General features: G+C 42.5%; 1 protein-coding gene across 1 annotated transcript in view; it reads right to left on the reverse strand.

Annotated features, from left to right (window-relative positions):
* Positions 1-22,407, reverse strand: part of ASZ1 (ankyrin repeat, SAM and basic leucine zipper domain containing 1) — a 107,290-nt gene that overhangs the window by 42,361 nt on the left and 42,522 nt on the right. The window contains exons 6-7 of the mRNA XM_072146960.1: positions 14,899-15,033; positions 5,403-5,518 (exon numbers count right to left, since the gene is read on the reverse strand). Coding sequence (XP_072003061.1) covers positions 5,403-5,518; positions 14,899-15,033 — 251 coding nt within the window. The remainder of the gene's footprint in view (positions 1-5,402; positions 5,519-14,898; positions 15,034-22,407) is intronic.

Genomic DNA, 22,407 nt, shown 5'->3' on the forward strand with positions numbered 1-22,407 from the left:
AATAACTACACCGGAGGAAGGTAAAAGAAAAAAATTTTATTTGTATGTTAAATATTCACATACATTTACAGTATAGCAAAACATAGGGAGGGAAAATATATAGGCCGTCATGGAGGACTAGATGGAAACCGAATTACCGGTGAGTACTAATTCACCATTTCCAAAACGTCCTCCATGACGGCCCACTTGGAGATCTACCAAATAAGTAGAAACTCTAGGGTGGGATGACTGCTTGTAGAACCTTCCTTCCAAAGGAGAGGTCCTGAGACCCCGGTAGGTCCAGGCGATAATGTTTTATGAAGGTCGAAGGCGAGGCCCAGGTGGCTGCCTTGCAGATCTGCTCAAGTGATGCGCCTCTTCTCTCAGCCCAGGAGGCCGACATAGCCCTGGTGGAATGAGCCCTTAGATTGGTAGGAACCTCTTTCCCTTGTAGCGTGTAGCAGGTGGAAATAGCCAACTTCAGCCATCTTGCTATCGACGTTTTGGAGGCTTTTTTCCCCTTATTTTTCCCATCCAGAAGATGCCACGAGGCTTCCTCATTAGAAGAAGGATCCTCGCAGAAGGACGGAAGGGTAATCTCCTGATCCCTGTGGAATTTGGATACCACCTTGGGAACGAAGCCAGGATCTGTGGTCTGCAAGGGGAAAATCGAAAAATGCGCCCAGGGCCGAGACCTGCACCTTCAGAGTGCTAGAGGATAGGCCCAACTCCAATCCTTTCTGCAGAAAGTCCAGGATCTTAAGTGTGGATACCACCGCTCTGGAAAGACCCTGCGATCTTAAGAAGTCGGACTCAGGATCCAGGCCGCTAACTGAAGCTTCTCCGGGTCTGGATGCAGAATAGGACCCTGGTGCAGAAGGTCCTTCCTTGGAGGCAGTATCACTGGTTGCTGGATGGCCAGGGATGTCAGCAGAGGGTACCAGCCCTTTTTTGGCCAGTTCGGGCAGATGAGTATTACCCTTGCCTGGTCCGTAAGGATCTTCCTGAGGACCCTTGCGACCAAGGGAATAGGGGGAAAGGCGTAGGAGAGAGGTTCGACCCATGGGTGACTGAAAGCATCTAGTCGATCCTTCGGCTCCCTTGCCTCCAGAGAGAAGTATAGATGACACAATGAGTTCTCTCTTGTGGCGAAAAGGTCGATTCGCGGAGTGCCCCAAAGATCTGTCAACTGGCAGAAAATTTCCTGATTTAAACACCATTCGTTGGGAGAGACCACTCTCCTGCTGAGGAAGTCTGCCTCCGTGTTCAGGACTCCTTTTAGATGAGTTGCAGAAAGAGAGAGTATGTTCTCTTCTGCCCAGGAAAAGATGGTGCGAGTCAGGGAGGAGAGAGCTACCGACCTTGTACCTCCTTGTCGCCTCAGGTAAGATACCACCGTGGTGTTGTCTGTCAGTATGTGGACGTGCTGATTCTTCAGAAGAAGAGGATTGGTCCTTAAGGCTTCCCAAACGGCTCGTAGTTCCCGATAGTTTGATGGTTTCTTTGCTAGTGAAGGGGTCCAGGATCCCTGGGCGTAATGCGAGGGGAAGACTGCTCCCCAGCCCAGGCTGCTTGCATCGGTCGTGATGGTAAGACACGGAAGGCAGTGCCAAGGAACCCCTTTTTCCAGATGCTTTACCTCCAACCACCATTGCAGATCTCTTTTTACCGAGGATGGAATGGTGATCTTTTTGTCCAATCCCGAGGTTCTCCGGTTCCAAGAACGGAGGATCCAACTCTGTAGAGTACGACAATGGCTCTGGCTCCAGATGACAGATGGAAGGCAGGCCGTAAGAAGACCCAGGATCTTCATAGCTCCTCGGACTGTAATGGAGGATTTTCTTCTGAAGGAGCGGATTTGAAGTCTTAGACCGTCGGCTTTTTCCTGAGGGAGAAAGGACATCATAAGAGTAGAGTTTAACATTACTCCTAGAAACTTTTTGTGCGTGGAGGGAGACAGATCTGACTTTTGGGTGTTGATTAACCACCCCAGATCTGAGAGTTTCCTCATGGTAAAATCTCTTGCGGTAATAAGATCTGATCTGTCTCTTCCTATAATCAGAAGGTCGTCTAAATATGGAACGATAGACACCTTCTGTAGCCTCAGGAAGGCAACAACCTCCGCCATGATTTTTGTAAAAACTCTCGGAGCTGAGGAAATACCAAAGGGGAGAGCCCGAAACTGAAAGTGGAGGATAGAGCCCTCTGGAGAAAAGACTGAAAATCTGAGGAATCTTTGAGAAGAGTAGTGAATTGGAACGTGGTAGTAGGCGTCCCGAAGGTCTATTGTGCACATATAGTGGTCGGTATATATAAGCTGAGTAGCGGATCTTACCGATTCCATGTGAAATCGCCTGTAGGTGATGAAGCTGTTTAGGGATTTCAAATTTATGATCAGCCGATTCGATCCATTGGGTTTTTTGACCAGGAACAGTGGAGAGTAGAAGCCCGTCCTTTCTTGGTCTTGAGGAACTGGAACCACCACTCCCGAATGGATGAGGGATGAAACTTCCTGCCAAATAAGAGAATGGGTAGAAGAAGAGGTAGAGGGGGATGGAGAAATAAATCTTGAAGGGGGGTAGGTGTTGAATTCTATTCTGTAACCAGACCTGACAATATTCAAGACCCAAGGGTTTGAAGTAATATCTGTCCATTGAGTGGTGAATTCTAGGAGACGCCCCCCCACTCTGGCGTCACTGCTTCTTCCCCCCCGAGTTGTCTGGGGGATTAGAGAACAGGAACCCCCTACCTCTGCCTCCCTTAGGGTAGCTCCAGCGCCCCTGTTTACCTTTCCCACGAAAGGAATCTTTAGGGTTCTTGAAGGGGCGAAAGGAAGGTTTCCTGGAGGATGCTCTGTTTTCAGGAAACCCCTTCTTCTTGTCAGAGGCTTTTTCTAAGATGGCGTCCAACTCTGGACCGAAGACGAAATCACCTGTGAATGGTATGCTGCAGAGTTTGGACTTCGAGCGTATATCACCGCCCCACTGTTTGAGCCATAAGGCTCTTCTTGCTGCATTTGTTAAAGCCCCTTCTTTTGCAGCGAAGCGAACACCTTCGGCGGAGGCGTCCGCCAAGAACGCGGTGGCAGATCTTAAAAGTGGAATGCTGTCCAGTAGAGATGCTCTGGGAGTACCCTCTCTAATATGTGACTCCAGTTCATTCAGCCAGAAGTAGAGGGTCCTGGCAACGGATGTAGCAGATATGTTGGATTTTAAACTAAACATCGACGTCTCCCAGGCTTTTTTAAGAAGAGCGTCAGACTTCCGGTCCATGGGATCCCTGAGTTGTGCAGAATCCTCAAAGGGAAGGTCTGTCTTTTTGACCACCTTCGTCACCTGCACGTCTACCTTCGGGACTGAGTCCCAAACCTTGGAGACCTCCTGATCGAAGACAAGGCGTCTCTTAAAGCTTTTGGAAGTTAGGATCTTTCTTTCTGGGTCCTTCCATTCCTCCGTGATTAACCCTTTCAAGGTTTCGTTAACAGGAAAGACGCGTTGTTTCTTAGCCCTTAGGCCCCCGAACAATTCGTCCTCCCTAGACATACAGGGAACCTCCTCTTCAATGTTAAGTGTCTCACGGATCGCCTTCAAGAGGTTATCCAGATCTTCTATCTGAAACAGGTGACGGGAATCCAATTTCTGACTAATGTCCTGGGAATCTTGCTCCTCAGTATCCACTAGGGAACAGGACGGACCCTCAGAGTCATAGTTTTCTTCATCAGAAGAAGAGATATCCGCCAGTCTAGGCTTTTTAGGAGGGGGATCTTTTTGTGTCGCTGACGCCACTGATGCTACCACCTTATCTTCAATAAAGGATTTTAGCTCATCCATAAATGATGCTTTTTCACCCCGCATAAATTCATCAATACAGGGTCTGCATATAGGTTTTGTGTATGATTCGGGCATAACCTGGACACACATATTACATTTCCTAGCAGAGGTCCTACTCTTCATAGTACGGTCGGACTTGCTGGATTTCTCAGACCTTTCAGGTCTGTCCTCTTTGCCTTTCCCCTTAGGCCCTTGATCCTTATCCTAAGGGGGAAAGGTGAGGAAAGTAACTAACTTGGGGTTCACTATGTATCATAGATACTATAAGAACATGCCATACAGCACCACTTACGTGACCAGGAGGGTGGAGTAGGCCCAAGTCTGCCTCATCAGCCATAACAACAAAGTCTGGGACGGCAACCAACCAACAGCACGCTGTATAATCACAAACGGACGCCGAAACAGACAACCGGATGTTTTAAATACCTTATCGGGGAGCCCATCCCCCATGCAGGTGGCAATCTGCTGTTTGCTGGTGGTTTTCGTGACGCTGCGGCCCCACTTCCGGTCGCGGCCGGAAGTCGTCACGGAGAGCAAAGGACGCCTGGGAACGGAACCTCCCCCAGGCGCCGCGCGTCCTCGCGTGAGCCCGAGTCGGCCGCGGGTGAAGGACGGATGCCGGATCCGCCGGGACCAGGGAGGAAGCATCCGGCCGCGGTCCCGATCCGGAGGGGAACTACAGCCTGCAATAGGCTGGCGTAACCCCAGGTAAGTATCAAAATAGAAAAAACGTCCCTCCCCCCCCACTTGGAGGAGAGAGAGACCCTCTCTTGCCTGCCCTCTGTAGGGACAGGAAGACACTGGCGGGAGGATGCGGGGGGGAGGCTTTTAACCTCTCTGCTTCCTGTCCCTACAGAGGTCAAGGGGCATCCTCCAAGTGGGCCGTCATGGAGGACGTTTTGGAAATGTATATATTTTTCATTTTTACATTGCATTACTTGTAATAAACACCACATTATCAGGGGTTATATTTTTTTTCTCTTTGTACAATAAAAGAACATTCTGGCATGTACAAGTAAGCAGATAACTAAGCATACATATAACACATCTCTTAAAATGTCGTTATTGTGGAAGTTTCGAAGTGTGATATATCTAGAGTAATACTGCCACCTAGAGACAGCATTTTAATGTTGGCGACATACACGTAAGCATTTACTATGTTGTGATGGGCAGATGAACAGTCTTTTCATGCAACAACTACTACCTAAAGTAGTAGTCAAGAACATATTTGAAAAGGGTAAAAAATTATTCTGAAAAGTACATGTTATGCTAAAATTAAAAAATCTAGTAAAGAAAAAACTTGGCATTTAAACTCAACCCCAGATCTATAAAAAAATAGCATGATAGGTCAATAATATGAAAGTGGGGGTTTAATTATCAAGCCAAGCTGCATTAACAATTGTTTGCTATGATCACTACACTTGGAGCTGGACTTGCAGTTCTGTGCTGCGCTTACTGGAATAGGCTGATTATTGCGGGTCTTAGTGGCACACCCCATTCCATAACCTGTGAAATTGGTGACTTGTTCATAGAATAGGTCATCAATATCAAAGATAGAAACCCCATTTGATATTAGAACAAAGGAGAACTTGCCTATAGTTTGCTGTGGTCTCAGGTTGTACCTTTAGATATCTATACACTGCTTCCTCTTTACTCAAGGTGGATTTTCCATTATTTAGCTTTCCAGAAAATGAAAGGATGCTAAAAATCTGAAAAGGGATAAGTTATTGTTTAGAAGACAAAGAAAAAAAAACTGTCAATATATTTTAATACATAGCTTAAATGAATTTATCCCATAAAGAATTTGGTTATTAGTCATATCTATATTACACACAATATTAAAAAGCATATTTTGTATTTAAAGCATAACCCCAAAGTTACCTGGCAAAAAAAATAAATGAGCACCATCTGTAAAAGCTTCTCCTGAAGTGGGCGGGCCCATCCGGAGTGTGACATCAGCTAAGGGCACTCAGACCAGAGCAGCTTTCCTCACTTCCCATTATGCTGACTGCTTTCACAAGCGCAAGGAGCCCAACCAGAACACAGAATCTAAGGCTAAAGCTTCTTCTTTGCATTGGTGCTTGTAAAGACATCTAGTGCAGAGTGAGGCAGGGAAGGCACAATGCTGACATATCTGTGGATCGCTGCATCATGTACTGAACATACAGTAATTCCCTAAAAGTCTCAATTGTGTCCACAGCAGAGATGTAACCCTAACAGATTAATTCAATGTCAGTTATACATACTAACATGCATTACAGTTAGTGACCTATACACGTTATTACACAAACTGACATATATACACACACATATGCACTATTTCACACTATACTTTCTACCTGTTACAATGGATGTAACAGCCAGGCTGTTCATCAAACACAATATCCCTCTTCCCACGACAGTGGGTAAGAAGGGGGTTGAGATACAAAGATCAATAAGAAAGGCGATGCCGACATCCAGGAGGAGGAGGGGAGAAAACACAGCAGTTTTCATCCAGTGTATCATACTGCTGGGCTGAGCTTCCCCTTACTCTTCACTGACCTGACTGTCGCCTGTAAAGGGAAAACTTATGGATGATACTAGATTCTTTATTAAATTGAGCGGCTGCAGGAGCTGGAGGTGGACTGTCTCTGGTACTATGAGGACAGACTAGACAGGACAGAGCACCTCACCCCCTACTGATCCTGGAGACCATAGACTGCATCTCCTATTGCACAGTTCGGTTTTATAATGACAGCAAGACTGCAGGGCTGAAGGGAGGGGGGCTGAGGCAAGCAAAGGATAAACATGCAAATGACACAATAATGCAATGTATTTTGGAAAAATGTAAATTTTTTTCTATAACTGTAATAACTGAAAACTAATAAACTTTACAGTTACGCTTTCAACCTATTTCTTCCCTCTCTCCTTTGGATGTGCTTAAAAAATGTAGGTGCCATATCTCTGCCTGGTTACTTTGCAATGTGGTGGCAATGAGCGCGTGTCATTGCCTTAGACCAGGGGTGCACAACCTTTTCAGGGGGACGCACAATTAACCGAAAACCACAGTACAGCGCAAATTCCCCCCCAGAAACCAATAATGCATAATACTGTATTTGTATAATAAGTAACATAGAGACCAGAGCAGATTACAATACACTGCTCAAACAAGATGATAATAATAATAATAATTAATAATGAGGGAAATTGTCTGAACCCATGCAGCAGGTAATAATTGTGAAGAACTGGCTGCACGCAAGGGCTCTGATAGACCCCAGTACTGTGCCCTACCTACAGCCAGCCAGGTTTTCATACTTATCTGCTGCACAGGGCAGATTCTTACCTCTGCTGCCTGAGGTGAAAATAATAAAACTACTATAATACTGCCCCTATGTACAAGACTATAATTGCTATAAGTTAGGGGAAGAAAACACAGAAAATATCAACCAATATGTGACCAGGCAAATGTCCAAACCAACAAAGAAATGATTCATTCATCCAGCGTTATTAATTTGTCAACCTGTGTCCTTTCTACTCATCAATTGAATGTTTTATCCAAGGGATTGGGTTTTTCCCCCACCAACAAATTTACCATATTTTTTGGACTATAAAGCGCACCAAAAATCCTTTGATTTTCTCAGAAATCAAAGTTGCGCCTTATATATGAACACAGCTGCCTTGAACTGTGCACAGGTCTGCCACCTGCTGTTTATTCATCCTTATAATCAGGTGCGCCTTATAATCCAGTGTGCTTTATATTTGAACCTACATGTTTTAGCAGGCATTTATTGATGGTGCGCCTTATAATCCGGTGTGCCTTATAGCCCAAAAAAATACTGTAATTTACCTATTAAAAAAATCTCTTCCAAAGCCATATGAAAAGAAGCTGAGAAGAATTTTTTGCCTAAGATTAGTCATTTCTAGTGGCCTCTATAAGGCTATATAGTGCCTAGAACAATGCTTTGGGTGTCATTTTAAAGATTAAAAATCTCATCTTTCAGAATAAATCCTTTGATTTTCTCAGAAATCAAAGGTGCACCTTATAGTCAACTGGGCCTTATATACAAACCGTACTTACAGACAACAGCTGCCTTGAACTGTGCACAGGTCTGCCACCTGCTGGTCATTCATCCTTATAATCAGTTGCGCCTTATAATTAGGTGTGCCTTATATTTGAACCTAGATGTTTTAGATGGCATTTTTTGATGATGCGCTTATAATCCGATGCGCCTTATAGTCCGAAAAATACTGTAACTTTTTTTCTACGCTATGTGATGTGAATACATTTCTCTGTACTTTAACTGTAAAAAAACTGACTCTAGAATCACTCAAATGTCAGATAAACCCACCATTCTCAACAAAGCAGGATCTAATGATTTTCCTTAAATTTATTCTTTTAAAGATAATTTTTCTTTATGTAATTTGATGAATTTACAAAGCAATACCACTCCTGATGCGTCCAATATGATCACGGATGCTTCTTTTTCAACTATAGTGAAGAATCGTACTATTTGCCCTATAAACTCCAGAGTATCCGTCATGGACATGTTTCAACCAGCTTTGAAACCTCTATGAGAATCCACCTGTCTCAGCTCAAAATCTTACAAAACATGAAATTCATGCTATTCAGCATCTCAAGGACAATCCTTATATCCTTATTCTCCCTTCCGATAAGGGAAGATATCACGGTACTAGATAAGGAGCTCTAATGGAGCCATGCTTGTACTATGTTCAACATTGTATACCATTGTAAACTTCACTCTGACCCATCTTATCGGGTGAAGTCTGTGGTATCTGCTTTAATTCGAGAAGGACTGTACTTGGGCATTTTTGACTAACGCACAGCTGAAGATTTCATTCTAGACAACCCCTCTGTGCCAATTTCTATACACTTCCCAAAACCCACAAACCTGGTTTTCCTCCTTCATTTCGCCCCATTGTTTCATGTACTAATTATCTTCTGGAACGTCTTCTCTAGCCACTCATTACTAGACTCTAGACCAGTGATGGGCAACCTTTTGAGCTTGGTGTGTCAAAATTCGCCCAAAAAACGAGCATAACTCGGGTGGTGTGTCACCTTGACAAAAAAACATAAATTTTGTGATATTTATAGTTTAAATAACAAATATGTATACTATTTAACTTCTAGGGTACTTTAACCGTAGGTTGCCTGATGGATCCAACCATGTACTGCCATACTACAATATGGCAGTATATGGGGATTTTCCCAATCATCTATTACTATGTGCAAATCGCACATTGTAATAGATTGGTTACAATCAGACAGGTGTGGAAATGCTTAGTAACCTGTGAACTTTCATGACAGAGAGGGCGCAAGCACCGCTGTCTGCATCTCCCTCATGCCCTCTTGGCATGGAGAAGGTGTGAGGAGCAAAATAATCGCAATGTCTGGCGATTTGCAAGGCGTTGCGATTATTTCAGGGCTTGTACATCACAAAACTGACACACAAGCCCTGATGACTGTCTTCTATCATACAGTGCACTGACCTTACTTACTATATGATGAGAGTGGTTGTCCTCCCTTGCCCCTGCTGTGGAGATGGTCAGTGTAGAGGTGGCAGCTGCTGGGACATCACAAAAGGCAGCAGCGATGTGACCTCTGACTGTGCTGCCATCTTCCCCCCACCACAACTATCAGGAGCTGCAGAGGAGCCTCCTGGGTGTATGGCCGGGTCACCTCTCCTGCTGTGCCCCATGCTGATACCTGTGCTGACTGGAGACACTAGGCACAAGCTCACACATGTGGAGGGGCCGGCCCGGGGGAGGAGGAGGAGGGGGGAGTGCTGGAAGCTCAGTGCAATCTCTCAGCCTCCTGGCTACTGCACCTGGTCATGTAGGATGAAACTTAACTCTCAGGCAGCTGTGTGTCAGTGAAAATGGCTACGCGTGTCATAGGTTAGCCATCACTGCTCTAGACACTAAAGCAGTTCTTGCTGCAATGGAACATATCACGCGGGTAGAGGGTAATACATGGTTTTCTTGGGATGTCACTGCTCTGTACACGTCCATCCCGCACCAACTGGCGGGAGGAGCAGTGTCATACCACATGAAAAAGTACAGCCTTTATTCTTTGGGTCTTCAAGAATACATTCATGATATTTTCATTTGTGCTGCATAATAACTCATTTTATTTGCAGGTTACTGGTTGCCCTATGGGTGCATATTTTTCCCCATCCCTCAAACTTATCTTAATGAAAATCATGAAACAAACATGTCACCATGGATAAACATGTCTTTAGTGCTCAATACACACCTCTGTATCCTCAAATAGTGAGTATGATTAACCCCTTATCACCGACACTAGTTTTCAGCTCAATGACCAGACTCGATTTTTCAAATCTGACAAGTCTCACGATAATTGGTTATAACTTCAGAACGCTTTAACATATCCGGGTGATTTTGAGAATGTTTTCTCCTGACACACTGTACTTCATGTTAGTTATAAAATTTAAGCGATAAGTTTTGCGATTCGTTCTGAAAAAAAGTGAAAATTTGGCAGAAGTTTGTAAAAATTCTTCATTTTCCAAGTTTGAAATGTTCTGCTTTCCAGACAGGAAGTAAAACTACCCAAAAAGCTTGATAATTAACATTTACGGAATGTCTGCTTTATGCTGAGATGATATTTTATGCGTCCTCTCACTTTTCTAGGATGTTATGAGGCGCAGAACTTTAGGTGCGATTTTTCTCATTTTCATGAAAATTGCCAAAACTCACATTTTGAGGGACAACTCATTTTCCAAGTGACTTTGAAAGGCCTAAATAATAGTAAAACCACATAAATTACCCAACTATTGGAACTTCACCCCTCAACGTATGTAAAACAACTTCTATTAAGTCCATTAATCCTTTAAGTGTTTCACATGGGTTAAAACAATATGGACCTGCGATTTAGAAACTATGGAATTTTTTTGGAAAATACATTCATTTAGGCCAAAACTGACATTTTCAGAATAAATTAAATGATGAAACGCACTACAACATTTGATGCCCAATTCCTCCCGAGTGTACTGATACCCCATATGTGGCGGTAAACTTCTGTACAGGTGCACGGCCGAGTATAGAATGAATGGAGGCGCCATTTACAGCAGATTTGTATTGTCACATATTTTTTTTGGTAATGCGAACATATGAGGGCTTATTTTTTACGGGATGAGATACAATGTATAGATAATTCATTTTGGGGTTCTATAGCTTATTCATGACATATTATTAACTATTTCAAGGGGGACTTTTTTTTTTTATTTTGGATTTTTAGCATTCCCCCCCCCCCCCCCCCCCCGCTCACCGTAACATAAAAATAATATTTTATCTTTATTCTCTGGTTCACTACGATTGCGGTGATAGTTTTTCTTATCTTTGCTCAATTTTCCTGAGCAAAACCAATATTGGAGAATATCGCATTGTTTTTACTATTGACAACTTTTTAGGGCCATAACTTCTGTATTTTTCTGTTGTCAGACCTCGTTGAGAGCTTATTTTTTGCGAAAAGAGTTCTTCAGTCGTATCATATTAGGGAACGTAACTTTTTTTGATCACTTTTTAGAACATTTTTTGTGATGGTGTTTGATGAAAAATTGTATATTAAGGGAAGTTTTTCGAGTTTTTTTTTTACGTCATTCACCGAGCGGGTTCAAGATTGATTTAGATTTATTGTACAGATTAATACGGACGCGGTGATACCAAATATGTACGTGTTTGTGTTTTATATACTTTATTTGCATTTTATGTGTAACTGGGGAGATTATGGGACTTTTATTTTATTTAATTATATAATAAAATGATGATTTTATGATTTTTTTTTTTTTTTTTATTTACTTTTTTACATTTTCTACTTCTTGGCTTGAACAAGCGATTGTCCGATCGCTTATTCAAGCCTTTACACTGCAATACACTTGTATTGCAGTGTATAGTGAAAGTAACTGAGCATGCTGCGCATGCTCAGTTACTTACAGCCGGGTCCTGGAAGGAAGGTCACTCGTCAGAACCCGGGGCTGCGGCAGGAGGGATCGGATCCCCCAGTAAGCACACCGGGGGGGGTCCGATCCACGGGGGACACACTTGCACGCATAACTGCTGCGTGTAAAGGGTTAAACACCTGGGATCAGAGTTTTTCCGATCATGGGTGTTAGTGCCGGGTCTGGGCTGTAAGATCACAGCCAGACACCGGCACCAGCGAGAACCGGTGTCCCGAAATCATCTTCTGACGCGCCGCCGTAGAAAGGCGTAAGCATCAGAAGTACCCTTAATGACTGCCGTAAAAATCTAGATGTGCTCCTACTCTTGCCTAATACGTTTTCTAACACAGGATGCACTTCTATTTGGCTCAACTACAAGGGCAGCTATTGCTGAGGAGGGAACCGATGCAACATATGCAAAAAAACAAAAAACAAACCACAACTCTATTTTTAATTCTACAGTGAATAACAAAAATTGAAAAATATCTAGACCACCTTTGTGGTATCTCTTGCCGAATGTGTTCTCTGTAAGCTGCAATATGTAAGGTAGGGTGTACCTACTGAAAATTAAAAGATAGACTATCCGAACACATCACTGGACAAAATCCTAAAACTATCTCCATCACTCGTAACTTGACAGGTCTATGCAAACACTTTTGTGACATTCACTACTTAAAAAGTTAATGAAATAGATCAGGTTTCCATTAACAGACGTGGCGGTGATGGGGTTAAAACCTTAGGGCGATGTCACACATGGGGTTTTTAGGCCGTTTTCAGATCGTAAAAACTGCATGCGTTAAAAATGCATCAGTTTTTTGAAAACGCATGCGTTTTTGTCCGGTTTTCCAAATTTACGCAATTAAAACAGACAAAAACGCATGCGGTTTCACAAAAACTAATGCGGTTTTTAAAAACGCCACGTGTGACATCACCCTTACACATGAAATAGGCACAGTGGATCCTACTTTTGGATACATGGTATCCTCAAGGTTTAAACCAAAAAAGCCATCTACTTTATATTTATTAATTTGGATTTACTCTCTTGTATAAGCTCTTCTCTCCTTTTTTTGGGTTTATTCACGGTATAAGATGTATACTATTGTTTCCTGTTTCAGCTAATCATTACTGATCCAGCTGAGGGGGTGTAACACACTCTGACGCACTTCCTCCCTACTTATGCTGGCTCACTTAGCTTGTTTCTTTAGGTATGAATAAGGACTAGAGATGAGCGAGTATACTCCTTCGAGCTTGATGCTCGTTCGAGTATTAGCGTACTCAAAACGGCTCGTTGCTCGAACGAGTATCTCACTGGCTGGAGTTCGAGCATTTACTTAACGAAACACAGTGAAGAACAGTGAAGAATACAGTGAAAACAGTGAACACAGGATCATTTAAGTGAAGAACACATTGTAGATGTTCCGTACATCTGCTAACTTATACGAAGACACGCTTGTTGAACAGTGTTCTTCACAATAGTATGTGAAGAACAATGTGTGTGAAGAACACATTGCAGATGTATAGAAACATCTGCAATGTGTTCTTCACACATATTGTTCTTCACATACTATTGTGAAGAACACCGTTCGGCACTCGTGTCTTCGGAGAAGTTAGATGTACGGAACATCTGCAATGTGTTCTTCACTGTGTTCTTTCAGTGAAAACATCTACAAACATCTGCAATGTGTTCTTCAGTGTTCTTTCAATGTGTTCTTTCAGTGAAAAATGCTCAAGTCTCCCATTGACTTCAATGGGGTTCGTTATTTGATACGAGCACTCGAGCATCGGGAAAAGTTCGACCCGAGTAACGAGCACTCAAGCATTTTAGTGCTCGCTCATCTCTAATAAGGACCCATCTGTCTAGGTCTGAAACTTGTTACCTTTGTTTTTTCCATGGAATTACCACTTAATGTTTTCTCAATAAATTTGGATTTTAAGTTTCTAACTACTTTAATACAGACCCCTATGTACAAGAATATACCGTATTTTTCAGACTATAAGACGCTTCTTACTATGGGACGCACCCCAGGTTTAGGCTTCCAAAAAAAGGAAAAATATATTTTACACCAATTAAAATATCCCTGTTGGTCACACTAAAGCACAGCACACACAGACATACATTTACACACTCAGCTTTGCATCATCCATCCAGATACACAAACTCAGCTCAGCTAAACACATAGAACACACACACACTTTTCCCATTCCCCATCTTCTCACCCTGTCCCAGCGCAGCATGGCAGTATCAGACCTGTGGTGATGTAAGAAGCATGTGATCAGTCACATGATGCTGACATCACCGCAGGTCCTGTACCTGTATAACAAGGGGAGAGGGGAGAGCTGTACAGAGCCTCCTCTCTGGGAGATCGGGTGCAGCTCCGTATCAGAGCATCACCCGATCTCCCTTACAGCGGTCAGGAGGGTCTGGCACTGCTGGATCCTCCTGACCACCAGTCTATAAGACGCAGGGACTTTTTAGCAATATTTTTTTCTTGCTAAAAAGTGCATCTTATAGTCCAGAAAATACAGTAACTACTATAATGTAGTACTACAACGAACTCTAGCACAAAGGGTATTCAGGATAAAAGTTATATATTATTTATTAGTCTTCCATAAAAATCTTTGGCAGTTACAGCCTAATGCACGTACTAAGACCTACGCGTTTGACTTTGTTAAAGAGGACCTGTCACCTATAAAAAGGGCACTAGGAGCTGCTTACAAAAGTAAAAAAGTTTATTATTACTAGCACATATGATTTAACGAGCTGATTTTTTTAAACTATTTACACACTGTTAATAGAGAATAGCGCGGACACGGCAGCACACAGGGGAAAATGTAGAGAATGCTCTATCTTTTCCCCGTGTACATCCCTGAACGGTGCCAAACATGTATTGCACCATACTGCCACCGGGCCGCATTGCCGTCTGTGGGGACTTATATCCGACTGCAAATTCGCGGCCGCATATGCATCCCCCCGGACGGCCACTGTTTGAAAGTCGAAATTGGTGAAAGTGCCAACAAATAAGGCTTCAGTAGTAAGATGCATGATGCATAATCAATGTGCAATTGATAAATTGTTGTTACAACAAATATTTAAGTGAATCAGAAAATAGAAAAATTACACTTGAAAACAATACCTCTAAATGGTTATTTTGTCTAGCTATATCAGCCGCTGAGTTTCCAGTTTTTGTCAACAGTCCAACATCAGCTCCCAGCTCAAGGATTTTCAAAACTGTGTTCTTATGTCCATTGAAGGCTGCCCAGGCCAATCCCTGTGTGGAAAGATGGAATGTCAATAATTATTTATAAACTTGTCAACAAGTGTCTCACTTGTATACTATGTGCAGTTTGCCTATAGAGAGTGGGAGTGCACCAGACTCAACAAAACTGGTGCACATTCTACACTAATCTGGTGCACCCTGCACTGCTCGGGAATTGTGCACTTTTTTTTGGTGCACTTTGTTCATGATGCAGAATTATGGTACAGACAGAATTGTGGCACACATCCGTAAAGTAGATGCAGGTTTCATCTGGAAGACCTTCTCCAAGATAAAGCTTCTCATAACTTCTGTGCCTCACTGACTCAAAGTAGACTGTCAAAGGCCGTCAGGATTCTATGTAAAAAATGTAGAAACGAGCCAATTTGTTTTGGTAACTGCCATAATAGCTTCAAATGTAAAAGTTAATTAATGGGAGTTACAAAAACAGCCTATGAATTTTTAATAGAATCCTGGCTGCCAAAGCCTATATTTAAGACAAAATTGGGCTTAGCGGGTACACTAGTGACCAACTCATAGGACATACCAACAATGCAGGGAAAATCGATTAACTGATATTTATTTAATTAATAGAAAACAAAAGACATCCAATTGGTAACGCGTTTCGGGTATAGTACCCTTCGTCAGACAAAGCTAAAAAAAAAAAAAAAAAAAAAATTATAATCATAATAAAAGCATAATTACGGTAGGTAGAATTCAATTATGGTAAAAATAATTTTAAAAATGATATATAAAAAACGGTTGGTAGCAGAGGTCGCACTAACATTTTTCCAGAAGGGTAATAATACTCCTCTCACAATTTTTGAGGAGTATTTTTAACCGAGGGGGAGTACGAAATTTTTACTAATAAATGTACAACTCCCAGGCGTATATATAGTGTTAAAGGAAACCTACCACTTGTAGTGGCAGGTTTCTGATGGAAATACCGGGCACCAGCTCAGGGTGAGCTGGTGCCGGAGCTTATTTTTGTTAGTGTTTTAAACCGCGGTATCACGGTTTACAACACTTTTTAAACTTTATAGCCGACGCAGGGAGGTATGAGCTCGGCGCTTACCGTGCGCGCGGCTACATAGGAAGTGAAGGAGAGCCGCACGCATGGTAAGCGCCGAGCGCGTACCTCCCTGCGCCGGCTATAAAGTTTAAAAAGTGTTTTAAACCGCGATACCGCGGTTTAAAACACTAACAAAAATAAGCTCCGGCACCAGCTCACCCTGAGCTGGTGCCCGGTATTTCCATCAGAAACCTGCCACTACAAGTGGTAGGTTTCCTTTAAGAGACGTCTATTAATACAAGGAAAAAGTTACAGCTCCTGTTTTCTGTGCTTAAAAGGGTTTTCACACAAATTCAAGTTAGGCCCTATCTACGGGATAGGGGCTAATTTGAATTCTCAGGAAAACTCCTTTAGGGCACATTCACACATTTTTTTAATGCGTTCTTGACGTATCCAAAGGCTTCACGTGTTGAAATAACACTGCGTTTTAGCCAATGCAATGGAAACACAATGTTACTTCAACATGTGATCAAGGATGAATTCTTCGGAATGCGTAAAAATCGCAACGCATCGTGTGAATGCGCCCTCAAATAGCAAGTATGTATTAAACAAGTGGTGCACAACATTTTTGTGGTGTGTTCACACATGGTGTTTTCAAACACATCAGAACAGCTGAGAAGATATTTGCCCAATTACATTGCTGTATACATTGTGTTAACAAAACACATGCATCAACGCAATTTTATTGCGTTTTGTAAATGAAATGTTGACACCAATGTAATTAGGCAAATCTCTTCTCAGCTGTTGTGATGCATATGAAAACGTATGTAATAACCTCACCCTTAGGCTACATTCACACTACCATATGGAGGACATATGTACAGCCGCAAGCTGTACATATGTCCTCAATAGATGGCAATGGCCGCATGGAGCAATACCGCTCCGTACAAGGGAAAATGACATGTCTCTCCCAGTGTTACGGCCAGTACCCAATGCATTTTAATGGAGAGGGGTGGGGTGACCCCCTCCTCCTCCTCCTCCTCTCCATGGCACCGAACGCATGCCTGCACAGCTATGGCCTGGCGGGAATACGTTTGTGTGAATACTGCCTTATTGTCTACAGAGCAGACTATGGCTGATGGTGGCCCCCAGACCAGTCTGCTGAAATTTTATTTAATTTATTTTCTGCGGTTTGGGAACAACTCTTTTTTGTTTACAGGGGCACATTTAGAGAGGAACACATAATATATGTGTGCCTTGCTTTACTCAAATATAGATCACAGATAACAGGGATCTAATGGTAAGAGCCCATTGGATCAGTGTCATCAGTGATCCGTATACAGAGTCATGCAGAGAGGATGCATACAGCACCTTCCCTGCAGCCTCTCACTGTATACAGGGGCTGCTGTGACTGATAATAACCAGCCCCTGTCACAGTACACGATCGGGCTGTCACATAGACAGCACGATCCTGTTACTGGCTGTGTGCACGGTCGCACACGGATCATGAGCACTGCCCCGGCAACAGATATCTCGCCCCCACCCCTCGCTCGGCTCCTCCATCTCTCACCTATCTCTCGGCGCTCCGCGGGAGAGACTCAGACGGTAAGCAGGAAGTCCCTCCCTGTCCTGCCTCCAGCCACTCAGCGCTGCGATCCTGCAGAGAATATCTTATAGGATCGCAGCCATCACCGCTTGGAAGCGGCACCCCACAGTATTAATACGCTTGGTGATTTTTTGGGGGAGTAAATCAGCCTCTAAACGTGTCTATGACACGTGTAGAGGCGTTATCGCGACCTCTGGTTGGTAGTATATATAGTTAGACATAATAATACAGTCAGAATAAATTTGGTCAACAGAGAAAAATAGCATGTAATACAATGGATCCACCCATAAATAGATAAATTTTCCCTACATATATAGCAGGGAAAATTTGAAATGACAGATTAAATTAATTGATAAATAAATACATTCATTGCTTGTGTGCCATCTAATGGTGTTATATATAAATAGATAAGTTATAAAATAAATATTGTTTTGCAAATATATAGAAATAAGATTCAAGGATCCCAGGAAAGATACGCCGAGAGTGCCGTGTATAGCAGAACGGCAGTTTCAGGAACTCAGCATGGGGGGATGACGCTATAGCACGTAAGAGGATAGTAAAGTTATAGCTAGTTGATAATTAAATAAAATTAATTAGTGGGTGCACAGAGAATAGCATACCAATTAAATAATTAAAATAACGTAAATATGCAAATATGGACTTTGGCATGAGGAGAAATTACATAAATATGAGTAATAATAAATAATTTTAAAAAAGTAGATAAATAAATATGCCTGGTAGATAATTAGATAAATGAATTAGTGAGCACCAAGAGGATGCTAGGTTCAATAGAATACCAATTAAATGATTGCAAATATGTAAATATGAAGTTAGGCATGGGGAGAAATAACAAATGAAATATAAATAATAGAGGATAATAAATATTAAATAAATATGCCAATGGAACATACTAGTTAAAGGGGTATTCCAGGAATAAGCATAATTCATATAGAAATGGGTCATTAAAATATAAGCTAATATGTAATTATTTATTTAAAATTTTGCTCCCCTTAGCAGAAAAATGCTGGTGACAGACTGTAATGGAGAATTAAAATTCTACTGGCCCTTTAATTTTCTCCGCGTGGTCCGTTGCAGAGCAGCCACAGGACAGAAGATGGCCGCTGGTTACATGTCCACATCACATGTCCTGTACCTGCCTGGGCAGGTCATGTGATCACCACTACGTTTGGCTGTAGTCAGTTGATTGCAAGTGCATCCAGTATGGCCGGTGTTTTGGTGATAGCAGTTACACATCATTACTATGGTAACAGAGCAAGAAAACCTGTTACATCATCACTGGGAGCAGATTACAAGAGGGAAGAGGAGTTACTGAGAACTAAAGGATCATGGAAGTTGTAGTGGCGGCCATCTTAGTGATAACTTCACCTACTTTAGAGAGGTCATAAATTTTGTAAATCATAAAATCAACCTATTTAAGCTCCATTTTGTGACCAATAACATTGAGTTTTGTTACATTCATTTATTTATAGCATTATGGGTTTTTGTGTCAGACGTTCATATTCCCGGAATACCCTTTTAATACTTGATTAGAAGATATTATCTAGGTTAGAAGATATTCTCTAAAGATGCATTAAGACCAGCTGGCATCAAACAGTGCAATTTGTAAATCCAGTACATCTCGCGTTTATTTTAGGAAACCGAAACGTTGGGGAGTAGACGGGGGATATGTTCGACAGGCGTAATATTAAATTCTTTAGAATTTCGTTTATGGTGTAATGCTGCGTGTCTTGATACGCTGTGTTAAAAAAAAAAAAAAAAAACATTCGTAATGTTACTTCTGTGTTTATTCATAAGTTCCCTGACGTATTGTATTGTGCTCCCAACATATTGCAAATTACAGATACATTCGATTACATAGACAACGTAGCTGGAACTGCAATTCAGAAAACTTTTTATTTCAAAGATCTCTCCAGTAATATTACATTTGAAGTTGGATTTCCTGTGAGTGATCGATTCAGAACATTTGCACCGATTGTGTCCACAAAGGATTTTTGGAAAAAAAATGATATAGTTGGTATGTTGGGTTTGGGAGTCCGTAACAGACTTGGGGCTAGCAAATTCTTCAGGGTACGGGACCTCTTAAAAGTGACCAGGGGGCACATGGGACGGTATTCTTAATATGGGGGTCATGCAGGAGGAGGTTCCAATGCTTTTTAAGAATATTTCTGATCCGGCTCCCATCATTGGAGTATGTTGTAATGAAATTAATACTAAAATCATTTTTGAGAATTGTGCTTTGTTCCGTTTTTGGTTTTAGGCAGTCGGCTTGGCTAGTGTCCCCTGCTCTGGCGCATGCTGAGGAGGTGGATATCCTTTAGCTAGAAATCTTTCGCTCAGGACTTTACTTTGTACAGTATAATCTTCATTGGTAGTGCAGTTCGGTCTAATCCTTTTAAATAGGCCACAAGGAATATTAGTTTCCCACCTTTTGTAATGGCTACTACTAAAATCAAGGTAGCTATTGCTGTCTACTGATTTGAAATAGGTTTTGGTGAGAATTTTATCATTGGAATGGTATATAGTTATATCAAAAATTGTGCTGTCGCGTGAATGCCAAGATCATGAGGTATCACAGTGTAAAGTGAAAAGATGTCCATAGTCAAAAAAAAATAGGAATCATCCCATGGGAGTTGCAAGATATGTTTGATCAAGTCCAAAGTATCTAGAGTTAAAGATGAGAGTTCTTTTACATATTTTTGTAAGAAGAGATCCCTGTAGTGAGATAGATTAGCAGTTAGAGAGTTAATACCAGAAATAATAGAATGTCCAGGTGGGTTGTTGATGTTTTTATGCATTTTTGTCAAATAATAAAAAAGATTGCAGTGGCCGGTTCCTCTATTTTGAGGTAGTGTAATTCGTTTTTGGAAAGTACCACTAATCCAGTGATGGCGAACCTTTTAGAGACAGAGTGCCCAAGCTACAGCCAAAATCTACTTGTATGTTGCAAAGTGCCAACATGACAGTAACTTCCTGATTCCTGCTGTATCACAGATTTTACTCATATTGGTGTCCTGAGTTCACCAATACAATAGAAAAATGGATAAAATTTGGATTTTAGCTTCCCTCCAGGGTCCCCTGAAGAGGAAGAATCAGGGGACCCAGAGCAGGAGCTCAAATGACACTCCATCTCTATCCAACCCTTCCTGCTCCTCCTGTAGTCCTGGCAGTCAAGGATGTTTCTTTAAAATAGTGCTGAGCATGGCACGTCCTGGGCTGTATTGGATCACAGAAGAAAGCCTTGAGTCCTAGCTGGCAAACTCTGTGGGGTGAAGGCCTGGGTGCCCACAGAAAGGGCTCAGAGTGCCACCTCTGGCACCCATGCCATATGTTCGCCACCACTGCCCTAATCTATGGGCTTCATCCAGAAGTGTATAGAGTTTTAATTTGAACCGGGGGGGGGTATGTTTATCTAGTTTAGACTAAGAGGAGGTGTCAGATAGAAATCGTAATGATTCTGCAATGTAATCCGATTTGTTTAGGGTTACTATCCCACCTCAGTCTGCAGATCACTATGTCATTGTTGCAGCTTAGTTGTTTAAGGGCTTTTCTTTCCTCAGCTTTTAAACTGATTCTCTGCATGCCGAGTTGGCCACGATAAGGGATCGCCTACAGAAACACTATTTTGAGTACAGTAATAAGTGTGGCAGCTTGCTAGCGAGAGCTCTACACCCTAAATTACCCGCAACACCTGTTCTCTCTCCAAATTCTCCTTCATGGGGAGTCTTCAACTCTCCAACTGAGATTGCCACTGAATTCCTCTCTTTACAATCAGGGGGTGAACGGGAACTGTGAAGATCTGGCCGCACAGGCTTAAATGCGGGAATATGCCCCTCCATGTATTCCAAAGGATGAGGCGGCGGAACTGGAGGGGTAGTTCTCAGAACATGAAACCCACCAGGTGGTCAAAGGGTAAAAGATAGCCAGGAGTCCTGAACCAGATGGCTTCAAGGGTAGGTTTTATAAGATGTTTGGGAAGGAGTTGAAGGGTCCCCTGTCTGCCCTGTTCAATGCAATCTCTAAGGGCGATAAGTTCAACCCTCAGTCTTTGCTGGCCCATATAGTTGTTCTTCCCAAGCCGGGTTGTGCCAAATTTAGGTCCATCTCCCACATCAAAATCTACTCAAAAATGCTGGCTCTGCGTCTGAAACCCTTTATCCCAAATGTGATCAAAGTTGGTTTTGTCCTGGGACAAGAGGCCAAGCACAACACCATCAAGACTTTCTCTTTGATGCATAGAGCCAGGTCCAAACAGATTCCTATGTGCCTTCTGGGGGTGGACGCTGAGAAGGCTTTTGATGGGGTGGAATGGGACTTTTTGGAAACCACGTTGCGTAGTATGGGGTTAGACCCCGGTTATTCTAGGGCCAAGATCAGGGTTAATGGTATCTTCTCGGAATTCTTCTCTGTTTGGAATGGAACTCAGCAGGGCTGCCCCGTCTCCACGGTTGTATTTTTTGGTCATGGAATTGCTGGCCAATGCCATTAGAGCTAACAGCGAAATTACAGGGACCCTGAAACTAGCCTCCTGGCGATACTAAAAGAATTGGTAGTCTGGTGTTTGAGGGAGGGGGGGGGGGGGGGGGAAGGCATTCTCTACCCTTTCTAGGCCTAAATCTGAAGGGGGTGTGGGTCTTCCGGTTTTGTCCTGTACCATTCTGCCACTGTGCTTTCTTGCATTCTTAACCTCCCACATGGGGACCGGCATAGGCTGTGGGTGCAAATTGAGATGGCTAGCAATTATTCCCCAATT

Source organism: Engystomops pustulosus, chromosome 4, assembly GCF_040894005.1.
Source record: "Engystomops pustulosus chromosome 4, aEngPut4.maternal, whole genome shotgun sequence".
NCBI classification, from domain to species: Eukaryota; Metazoa; Chordata; class Amphibia; order Anura; family Leptodactylidae; genus Engystomops; species Engystomops pustulosus.